Raw genomic sequence first — 12,377 nt, forward strand, 5'->3', positions numbered from 1 at the left:
GACCTGAATGTGTGTCACAGCTGACAAAGTCCATGGACTACATATAGAGATGTTTGGTGGTTATGACTTTGGAAGCAAGGAGAGAAAAGAACGGTTTAGCACTCAACTAATCATCAATTTATTGCTATTTTTTTTAAAACAAGCTATGTCTTCTCACTCAGCATGCATACAGTTTAGCTGTTGTATCGAAACCTGAGCATAATGTCCATGCTTTCACACCATTAAGATGCAGTTAGCTTAACCCTGTATAAGGCCCCAGGTTGTAATTTTACAACATCACTTTAGGCTATCCTAAAAAAGTCAGAAAATGTTGGTGCTTTTTTTTAAAGTCCACATTTACATAGGGTCAATGGGTCCTGTTGGTCAGCCTGACAATGTTATTTAGTAAATGTCTTTATAGACCTTGCCCTTTGGCCTCGAACTCACACAACCTTAAAATCTTTGATCAATCTTTGATCAAACAACATGCCTTTGTTTTAATGGGCTCGTCTCTGGTTCTGGCAGAAACGAAAAAATTAACCCTCAAATGTTTTAGGTCACTTGGGTGTTCCCCTTTTAGTATGATAATTTGCCTTTTATTGTAGCCAGACAGTATCGTGTGACTGAAGTGATGCTCGTTACATTGGCTTATCTGCATGTGGAGGTATACTGTATGTATTCCTTTTAGTATGATAATAAGATAAGCCAGTATTGTGTGACTTAAGTGTTCTATGTAAATAGGATTCAGGCGCTTGTTGCATTGGGACGGCTGAAAGGGGGTGGTGCAGGCATTCCTTTTAATTTGTATCTTGATCATGAAAAAACCACCAACCGAAGGACAGACTACTCAGTGATTATGTGGACATTGAGCCCCAATCAAACGAACAGACAAAGACCCATGACAGGTATCGCTGGCTGTATCGGTCCTAATACCGATTTTTCTGATCCAGATATCACAGGTGATGTCATTTCCCTTCATACACTACTAAAGTACTTCCAGAAGTGTGTTTCAGATGACATACAGGCTCTGGTATCCAACACTAATGAGTACAGCTTTAAAAAAAAAAAAACAGAACATCCATAAACACTAACACAAAGGAAATTGAACAAGTCTAAGTCAAGGTACGTAAATACTTGGATTAAGACAAATAGCCTTCGGTAAATTCATTTTTATTTTGTGTTTTACATTGACATATTTTTTGTTTAAATAAATGACTTTAGAAAAATGTGATTTATGTGTGATTATTATTCAGGAAATGTACTGATAAGTAAGGTTAAGAAAGCAATCGATCTTGCTTCCCAGTTTTCCTAAAAACTTACCAAACAGTGAAAACTCTTTCATTTATACACCATAGGCCTCCTACAACAACATATAAAGCTAAAAAAACATGTTGCTAGTGTTTTTCTATATTTGGGTTTTGCAGGGTTAAGCGAGCTGTCAGCTACCCTCTGATTAATCTGTGCCAATATAATGGTGTAAAACACGTTTCTGAAATTGTGCAGCTCTCATTCAAGTTCAGCAGCCAAATACCTCAGCACTGGGTTTTGTCTCCAGGTATATCTGTCTAGTGATGTCTTGCAACTGACAAAGAACAGTGAACTGACGGCAGCAGGACATGTGACCTTAATGAGGAAGCTAAGCTTTTTTGTCTGCTTTCTCCACAGCTCACACCGAGTGCCATGAAGTTTGCCTCCTCTCTACAAATTCAAACCTATGGCCATGCTTTGCTTAGGACATGGTCTTGGATAACCTGGCTGCTCTTTGGTGGCACACTTCCTCCAACAACAAATTATGGCATTCAGTTGGAGTAGTCTTTATACAGGTAGTTTTATTTGCTCTAAACCTTAGTTTTGTTGGATGCGGTCCACTATACCCTGGTGTCAGAGAGGGGACTTTGTATCCAGCACTGCTGTGGCGAGAGTTGTTGCTTTGCTCTCCCCTTCCTGCGCCTCTTACCATGGGTTCCTGGGATTCTGTGAGTGTTATATTCAGTCTTGCGTTGGCACATTTGTATTCCTCCACCAGGCTAGAGTTTGGCAGTGAGAGGGGCTCCTATCCCATAAAGCCCTGTGCTGCTAAGGCATCTTCAAAGCCCAAGCCACATCCTTACTTGTGCAATCACCATTCTTTCTAGTCAATTGGCGTGAGCTAGAGTGACCTCTTCAGGGGTGTCAAACTTCGGTAATTCATTTAAATTAGATGTCATTGTGGCTCGTCTATTTGTTGACACCAACCTTAATGTGACTCCACGCAAGGATATGCTGCAATCATTTAATAAACGCAACTTGTACCAGTCAGTGAAAAATGTAAAAGGTGCTGGATAGCCTCGCAGTTATGTCACACACCTAATATACAAAGGCTCTAGACTGGAAAAGTGATGTACTTTGTAGGCCAACCCAGAAGTAGCTTCATTGCAGAAAATAAGCTCTGTGGCAAACATGTTTCTGATGCATATCTGTTTTGTTCAGCCGGATAATCTTTACAGATGAACACAACTTTTATGAAGTTTGAGGCGTGAATGCAACCGAGAGAAATAAAAAGCTAACGTTATGCTCCAAGCGAACTACAAAATCGGTTGATTTTGATGCCACAGCCATTATACTTCATTGATCTAATCAGCGGTTTTGACAAGCTAACTAAACTGTAACTTAATAAGTTCTTCATTAACCTAAACCTTTTAAAGAAGTCTGAAAACATGACCAGAGGCTGTAAGGAGGACTAGTGAGAGACTTCTCAGCTTAATAATGTTTAATCTCCCCGACAACCACTGCAGTCTCATTTAGCCACTTGTTAGCAAACAGCGTTTTCAGTATGCGTAAAAACTTTATAATTCAGAAGTGGGGGTCTTAGCTAATATAGTTAAGTCTAACAAAACATCAACATCTCTTAAGCTTGTGTTAACCACAGATCTTATTTCAGGCGTCTAACCAGAAACCCATTCAAAATCCATGGCGCTAAAATGCTAACTCACTTCCGGATTTTAGGACTCATTCCTGCATCAGTGTATAGTCCTTGGTGCAGTGGCAGCAGGTTTGAATGTGGCAAGTGGCACAAAATTGTTATTGAATATAAGATTTAACATATAAATGTCTTTGTACTGTAATTACAACAACTTGCCACCATTTTTTCTGACTCTCATTTATTTATTATAAACTGTGAACTGTACTCTATTTTCATTTGTTTGATTCGAACATGTGAATAAAAAACAAAAACTGACTGACTACGACAAAGGTATCCTTTATCACAAGCGTTTCTGGCATGCATCCTAGAGACATTATTCATACAAATACTCTTGGACCCAGAGCTGTTCATATGGTTTATATCCTGCCAATTTAGCATTAGAGGGAAATAACTTTGTTTTCTTTCTGAGAAATACGATTTCTGTGGGGCAAAAGAGTTATTACTCTATCAAGAAAGAATGTTTGGTAGGTTGAGTACAAACCTGAATTACCTAGAACTCTACCTTTTAACGAGAATTACAAACAATGCATTGGGTAATCATTCTCACTTTCACGACATCTGAAGTCTGTCCATATGTTTTAGAGGACAGACGAGCCAACAAGCACAAGGTGATATTTTAATAGCCCCCCTCTGCAAATGAGTTGGACTCAGTGATGGATTATGTTTGTAGATACAGAATATTGTCGTACATTATCCATGTTACATTTTGTTCATGTCTTCTGAATTCTAGTGCATAATTGTTTAATAACTACAAACTAGTGTGCAACAATCTCTTGTTGAAATTACTGCATTGCTGTAATAAAAAGAAAAGAAAACGTACTGAGGAAATGTTGCTAATTAATGTTATGTTTGGCTTTTACCAAAATTTGACTTGAGGCTACAGCATTATTGTCATGTTTGGGGTTCCACGTGCAGTTTTGTTGTGTTGTTTCCCTGTCTGTCAGTTCCCTCGTGTCTCCCCTCCCTCACTAATCATCTCATTAGGTTCAACTGCGGTCACAGGTGCTTCCACTCTGATCAACTGGCTATTTAAACTGGCTCCGTCCAGGAAGCCAGCGCCAGATTATTGTTTCATCTCCATGGGTTTGTACCTCAGTGTCAGCTCTCGCGCTTCTAGTTATCTTGGATACTTGTGTTTATTCGTGCTTGTTAACCTCTTGTGTTTTCGCCCTCTCTGTAGTTCCCGTTTCCCGTCCTTCCTGCGACTCCGTCTTCCCCGTGTCGTCTCGTGTGTCCGATCTGGCTCCTCGTCACGCGTTTGGATTTAGGGTTTTTAGGGTTCACTAGAGTCACATTAATTATCGTGTTGCACAATTATTTCACCCCGAGTCACGTTTCCAATAAATTGTTATTTGTAAACGTTAAACTGTCTCTGAGTCGTGCGCTTGGTTCTAAAGATTTTCTGGAGCACAACAATTATTTAACTTTTTATTAGGTAAGTGTGGAGCCTCTCTGAGCTTTTGGGAAATCTCTGGGAAAGATGTGGTTAATTAAATGCAGAATGCAGAGGTGAGTGTTTTTTACGCAGAATCAGAAATGCTTTATTATTTTTCAGCGAGAAATTCAGTAAACAATGACATCATCTGAGTGCTTTTGCCACCTTGAGTTAAAAAACATCAATGTGTGTGCTTACAACATAACATTGGTTATTCATTATTATATAAAGAGCTGTAGACCAGGTACTCAATCTCGTGAAAACTTAAAAGAGGTTTTTAGTAATTAATATTCAGATGAGGAAGTCTAAAAGTGATTGGATATGTTTCTGTCCATTACAGCAATTCATTTAACATCCTCTCCTTGAATCATTGACTCAAGTGAAATTCTTCACTTGCAGCATTCAGACCCATTCAGAAAACAAAGAAGTCTTCAAGCCTAGTTTAAATATTGTGACCTGATATAGCATAGGAACACTGTGATGATTATTTTCATTGCTGATTCCTATTGAGGTTTTATTTGAGGAGGCTGAACATCACAGAAACATATGAAAGTTTGAGCATTAAATACAAACTCATGGGTATGTACAGTATGTATGGCTAGGAGGCCTCCACACTGGAAATGTGGAACGTGACCTCCTCCAGATGTTGAACATTTCTGCAGGGATTAGCTTCAGTTCAGAGAGAGAGGATCACTGATGTCCATTTCTGGTGATGAGGTCTCGCTAAAAAGGCTTAACAATATCAATGCCCTTATGTATAATGGTATACGTAAAGCTGAAATTGAATCTCAACAGAAAACAAATTTGGAAGTTTATTGTTAGGGTATTACTTTTGTGTTTTCTTTAAAAGCTGTGTTCATTTTTTAGTTTGTGGTCACACAGTCAAGATGCTATTCTATAATTTTGGTTTCCAATGTTTAAGATACATTCTAAAAGAATCAGGAATTTTCTAGCCATGAGTGTGACTGACAGTGTGTTCATGTATGTCCATATATGTTGATGTGTAATGTATTGTGATGTGTGCGGGGCTTTGAAATACTTTCATCTGCCAAACCATTGTCGTACAGTCACATGTTTCTCATGTTGCTTAATTCTGTGTCGCATGTGTGACATTTTAGTCGAGCATTATAAAGATAGCATTGTAGCAGACGTGCTCCCGACTTCTGACTGTTTTTTTTTTTTTTTTGTGAGGCCAAACCTAAATAGAATTACATTGGAAAAGGGACATGGATTATAGCCATTAGAGTGTGAAAAGATAATTCTGGTGGCATGTCTTCACTGTTGTTCTTAGTAACTTGAAAGTGACAGAATTCAATTTACAAGATAAATGGCACAGACACTTTGTAATATGGCACAGAATCACGTGTGAGTACCTTTGTTTGTTGGGGATGTGATGGTAGTAATAAAGGTTTTTAAATAACACAAGCAATATTTTAACTTTTGTTTCTTCCATTGCTGTTATCCACTGTTAACCTCTAACATTATTATGATTAGAAATTACGTTAGTACACACAATGCGATTTACAAAGCCAGGCAAAAATTGTGTTGATTGTGACAGTGTCTAAATTTAACACCGTTGAAGGTATTGTGCTAATCCAGGAGCCCAGTGTTAGACCCAACAGGCTGCAGTTAGGAGGCAACATAAGCACAAGGGAGGTGTGGATCGCTTTTGTTCCCCCCACACGTTAACATGTTTTAATGACAGAAAAATAAATGGCATGCATTTATTTTGGATTTTGCTTCAATAATTGTTAATGAAGAGAAACACCATAATTAAACTAATACAGCTGAACATTCACAGCTTCTGCATTCTAAAGAATTGCAATATTGACATTTATGTCTTCCTGAAGGCAGGAAGTGAAATGACAGGAGTTTATGGATTTCAAAATAAAACTTTAACTAACTGTTAGTTACACTTTACCTATAGTTACACACAAGTCATATGATTTGGACTCTAGTCAGACTCGCCAAGACCCCCCAAAATGACATCAATCATTTTCAGGGAAAATTCACGTTTAAAAAAAGATAAGGCGTTTGAGAACATTTATTCTAAACGTGGTTGTGTTGCACAACAGGGAGTTTTCGATGTCATTATTTCCTTTCTTATCTGATCCAATATTTCTAACTAGGACAGGGCACAAGCAGCTGCACTCATTTATTTCTAACTTTACAGCCACGTTGCAGATTTACACATCAAACAAATCAACACAATGAGAGGCCCTGATGAAGCCAGATGCTGTTGGCACATTTAAAAGCTGCATTTTTCTCCCATGTACACTGTGCTGACAATAATTATGAGCTGAGAGTTGGGAAATGCTCATGTTGCACAGGGGCATTATCACAACGGCTACTAACTGTGGCAGGAAACAGATCCAGAGGCTGTTCAGGGCTGGAAGCCAGATGGAGAAAAAAAACTTGTAGTCTTACAGTGCAGTCTGAGGCACTTCCTGCACAAATTAAAAATAAATCAGTGTGTCTGACTTACTCTCTTACCAATTTTTTTGTGTGACTCTTGTTCCCTCATGAATCCTTTTTGTCTTGTTTCTTCTGCTGGGTTGGCTTTCGATAGCACTCTTTTTTCTCTGCTTTCTCAACATAATCTGTCCAACCTCCCCCTTCTCTCACTCTCTCTCTCCCTCGCCCCTTTTCTTTCAGACATTTCATTTGACTCTGGGGCCTCAAAGTTTTATCTATACACAAAAAAAATCCCCATTCATCATTGTGTGGAAAAAAAAATCACACGTACATTTAACTTCAATCGAACACACACACAAACACACAATATTACATAAAGGAGTCCAACATCATCACAACACATGGGGCCCCAAACGAAATACAACATTGTCACGCTTCAATTTGTCACGCTCCTCTTCTTTTCACTCATACTTTTTTATGAATGAATACTCTTTCGGAGTCCTGCTGATCTGTTTGCTGACCAGCAATAGAAGAAGTTTCTAAAGCAACTAAAATGCAAAAGTAAATGTAACAACAGTAAATACCATTTACTCTGCCAAGCTTAAACTTTTTTTTGTTTTGTCTTACAGGGTTTTTTTTTTATTATGTAACTGAACTGAAAGTAACTTTGAACTGCACCAACCTGTTTGAAAGCTGCTACATGTTCTTGAAGAACATGGCAGCTGTGTTGGACTGTTTGAATGAAGGTAAGACACTGGCTAAAAGTCTTCATTTGCCTCCACAAACGAAAAAAAAATCTCCTTTCTTTGTCTAAATTAGGCTGAAGTGGAAAGGTTACTCTGCGTGTCTGGAACAGCTTTTCCGTGACTATGCAGGAGCAAATACAACGGACTCTCCTTTAAGTTTGGTGGAAGCATGTTTTTGGCACTGTTAGCTTGAAACTAAAAATGTGTGCTAATAACAAAGAAAAATAGAATTGAAATAACTATTTTGAATTTCCTAGTTCAAACAACTAATTTTTTTAAACAGGCTTTCACTGTTTGGTCTTACATTGTAGATGAACAGAGCCAATTTTTAACCTGGTGTAAATGTAAATTTGAGATTGATTCTCAAATTGCATTGAAAGATTTGATATTTTAGTCATATTCAATATTTTATTTAAAAAAAATCTTCATGTCCCTGGCTGTTACCCTGAGACTTTTTCGCATCGTATTTTGTAATTCAAGCGGCGGACTAGACCGCAGTAAAATACAATTTGTTTGACTAAAAGTATGTACTGATTGCTATCGTCTTCACCTTTACTTTTTCTCAAAGTTTCATCCATTGTTTTACTGGGGCGATCGCCCTCCATATGCTGTAAATCAGGGAAAAAGAAAAACACGATCTCAATGACAAGTGGACTGTCTCGCTAAGATTTCGTGCACAGTGATACAGATCTGTGGGACTGACTCTTGCGCCGCGCACGCGCAGCCGTGAAGAAGGGGCTTATGGGTACAGGAAGTCCAAAATGGCGATGGACGGAATGATGTCCACGTCTTCGGGTCTATCTTACCACAGTGCCGGGGAATTTTACCCCAGAAAGTTCGGCCCGAAGCCGGACGTGGTGCCGTCAGGAGTGACCGAGAGGAAAGTGGGCCCGCTGGATAAACCTGACATGACGTCAGTCGACGTTATTAACATCAACGATTCAGGTTTGTTATGCTAACAGGCTAACAGCTAACTACACGTAATCAAATAGGCGGCTTTGCTTCCGAGGCTAACAGCTGATTCTGAGGTTGACTGTGTACGTCGGCTGAGCTTTGTCATTTTATTCCGCTTTGGGCTGTTTATAGCGACAGTGTTCATGTTACCGTCGGCTGTAGTTCATGTTGTTGTGGCCCAGTGTGTGTCGTTTGTGAATAGCTAATTAGTTAGCACTTATCCTCCTGTCAGCTGGTTGAGGCAGTTGATGTTTTAATTATCGGCAGCGTTTAAACGACAGTAAAAATGCACAACAATTTAGCACAACACAGCGGTACTTGACTTCTGTGTTTTATTCAAACTCATCATGCAAACTTGATGCCTTGAGTCATCTGAGAAAATGATTCTGCCATATTTTCTTCGTTAAAACCCTTTATATCAGTAATTCTGACATCTCTCCACTAATGCATCTCTGTAGGTCTTGTTTGTGCACATGTGAGTGTAGTTCGGGCTTTTAAGTGTGAGCATGTGAAGTTGAAGACAGTGATGGTACTTATTTCTTGATGCTGTTGATGGGAATTCTTTGACCTCTTCAGGGGTGAGAAAATGAGCTGTGTTTTTACATTGAGTGTAACAGTGATAGTTTTGTCCTATGAGAAGTGGCTCGAACCAAGTGGTCCTTCTTTTTTTACTTTCACTCAGATGTCGGTGCTACTTGAAAACAGACTTTCGGATGTGCCAATGTTTTGTTTTGGGGTAGTCAAAGAGTAGAGTGATGCATGTCACGGTGAGTTTCTTTCCCTTTTTAAACGCTCTTTTTCAGTGAATCCGGGCCAGTTCATTTGCATAAATAAATCCACGAAGATTATTCACCCCTGCTGCGCAGATCAGTTTTTTATGTCCACAGCCTTCTCTTTAAATTACTCTGTTGAATGAGGGCTGCAAAGAAATCGATTCAAAAGTGTCAGGGTTCAAATCGGTTCTCTGACAAAGGAATTGCATTAGAATTAGAATGAAGCGTCAGCAGCTGTAGAGTAGAGGAGGTTAGTTGTAATACGCAGGCGTTATCATGGCAGTGGAAGCATTTTGGCTTCCTGAGACAGAAAATGAAAGACAAAAACGGTGTGCAAATATTACAACAAGACAGAGAACTTCACAAATTGCACAACCAAAATGAGGCAGCATTTAATCAACAGCACCACAAGAAGCTCCAATCACCTCCAGATTCTCTTCAAATAAATCAAGAGAGGATCGTATCGTGAGTTGAGTGACTCGCTGCATCCCAAGAGAATAGAGCTGTTGTCTTTTAAAACCCGTGTACTGTGTCAGAGCTAAAGGTGTGAGGACAGTGGAGAGTAGAGGGAGTCTGTCTGTGCCACCGTCAGGTGACCTGGACAGTTGGTTTAGACAGTGACGTTCTTTTGCTGCGAGTGTATTTCTCCTTTTTAAACGTCTTTATTCCTGAAAAAATGGTCGGACTAATCTCCAAGAATAAGACCAGATTTATTTTCGCATGTTCACTGTTTTTTTGCACCAATACAAATACCTTGTATATGTAAATGAACTTGGCAATAAAAAGCAATTCTGATTCTGTGTAAGGCAAAAACCCCCCAACAACACAGCGTTTGATCATCTGTACTTACACTAAAATCAGTCAGTCTGTCAGACTTCCAGGAATTTTAGAATCGTGTTTTTTCCCCCACCAGGTTGTGAATTGTTGTTACTACACTTAAAAATGGTGTCTGTTTTCTTCCTCAGAGGTCAACTTGCACAGGAAGAAGCATGAACAGGACACGTACGTCTTGGTGAGTGTCTGTTTTTTTTTTTTTTGATCACTGCCCAAAATCTTTTATCTCACTGCCCAAAATCTTTTATCTCCTCCCCACTCTCAGTGCCCTCCAGCTTATGTTGTTGTCTCTATGTTGTTGTTTTTTGCCACGATTGATCCAGAGAGAGAAAACTCAGACTTGACTTAAACTGAAGAAGACTTACAGCGGGGTGTACTATTGTGACACTGATTTGTCGGTTGAAGCCACGAAGGATGTCATGATGCACAATAACCTTTTACCCTCTGATAGACAACCCTTTTTTCGAATGCCATACTTGAAGAGTAGTGAGAGAATCATTGGTCGCTGTCGGTCGGCTGCTGTTATCCTCTGTGTGTCTGAGTCCAACACGGTATCAACGTGACCTCTGCTCCCAACTTTCCTTGACACCCCTCAGCTCTGTTATTAAGCTGCGTTCTAAGTATCTCAGAACTCGACTTTCGAAGCTGGGAATGACGTCGCACCCGAGTTGAGTGTTTCAGTTGCAAGTCGGAAGAGCAACATGGACTCCAGGAGCACCTTTGTTTTGTTAGCGAAAGCAGACGATAACAACACACTGCCTGATAGTTTGTAGGCAAAAATATCATGACAACACGTCCACACAGAGAACTTACACGATACTGGGTGACTGATCTAAGTGGCCAACAAACTACTTTTACAGCTTTAACGTCCGGTTGATGTATGTAGTTTTACTCGGGCTACTAAATTTTCTCCGACTCTCCAAGTAGTAAATACGACTTCAGGGGGGCGTCCCAGTCCACACTTCCAACTGGGCACTTGGAATTTCCGACTTCCCAGTTTAACTGGAACCAACTATTACCCCTGCTACCTCTAACGGCGAGAAACCCTTTCCCCAGCATTTCTATCAGCATCGTGCATGTGTCCTTTTTTTTTATGGAAAATGATTCCATTAAAAAGTCTTTCTTTAGATTTGATTGTGCTGGAGTCAAACCAGGGTTGAAATAATAAGGTGGTTGAAAATGTTTGAATGCTTTAACTTTAAATGTTTAGGGACATCATAATAACAATAAAATACTGCAAATGTTTGCTTTGATTAGGTAACTTTCATTAACCCCCCCCCCCCCCCCCCTCCTCTGTTGTAAACGTCTTTAAAGGGAAAAAAAGTCATGCCTGAATAATCCTCTGTATGATCATGTTGGAGCTGTTATTCACTCACTGTCCACCTGATGTCAGTGTAGGTCACAATGTGCCTCCGACTGCTGATGAACTTGACCGTCCGCTCTTTCTTCTGGATACTTCTGCAAACTATACAGAATTACTAAAGCTGGATTTTCCTTTGCTGCGTACTCTTTTTGCATCAAAATGTGTCATTTTCTTTCATCACTCAGAAGTTAGTTTTAATATTTTTCATGTCTTTACATTTGCAGGGAACCATTCATCCATTCAGGAAGACGCACAGATCCATCTTTGGGAAACTTGTGCAGGAATTGAGACTGGTTTCCTCAGACAGACGGGTAAGTGCTTTTAAAATCATTACATATATGACTTGTATTATTTTTCGGATTTTGATTTTTTTTTTTTTTTGGGGGGGGGGGGGGGTGTCGTCATATTTTTGAACTGGACCGCGAAACCTCCCTCGTCGTTAGAGAGTCCTTTCTTTATAATCCCATTCTCCTTTAGGCTGTATGGATCCTGTTTCTCCTGCACAGACTAACCCAAACACCTCCAGTAATCCTGTTTGTCTTGTAGGTCACCATGTTCCAGTGAATTGCGTTGCCGGCCTGTTTCACAGATTCCTCCTAAGCTGCGTGTTATCCTGAACCTTTAAACAATGCCAGGGCAGGCAGCCTGCCGATGTAAAAGCTACACTCTCGTTTTGGTAATCAGCCGTTCAGTCTGTGTTTTCACTTGAGGAACACCTGCTGCAGTACTGGAAGCATCAGTGACAGTTTGGCTGCAGCGTCTTAACGTCCGTATGAACCTTCTTTCACAGTGACACCAGATGTACCGTTACTACTGTACTCCTCTACTAAACCAGTAGTGTCCTTGTAAATGATTTGAGGCGGTATGATTCATGCTCGGTTGTATGAAATAAATGTCTGCATTTTAATTTACTGTT

At 39.7% G+C, this 12,377-nt stretch overlaps 1 protein-coding gene across 1 annotated transcript in view; it reads left to right on the forward strand.

Annotated features, from left to right (window-relative positions):
• Positions 1 to 8,249: 8,249 nt before the first annotated feature.
• The window catches only part of slc30a6 (solute carrier family 30 member 6), a 50,944-nt gene continuing 46,816 nt past the window's right edge, over positions 8,250 to 12,377 (forward strand). The window contains exons 1-3 of the mRNA XM_079362782.1: positions 8,250 to 8,482; positions 10,230 to 10,276; positions 11,686 to 11,772. Coding sequence (XP_079218908.1) covers positions 8,299 to 8,482; positions 10,230 to 10,276; positions 11,686 to 11,772 — 318 coding nt within the window. The 5' untranslated portion in view covers positions 8,250 to 8,298. The remainder of the gene's footprint in view (positions 8,483 to 10,229; positions 10,277 to 11,685; positions 11,773 to 12,377) is intronic.

Source organism: Symphodus melops (genome assembly GCF_947650265.1).
Source record: "Symphodus melops genome assembly, chromosome: 15".
Lineage (NCBI taxonomy): Eukaryota > Metazoa > Chordata > Actinopteri > Labriformes > Labridae > Symphodus > Symphodus melops.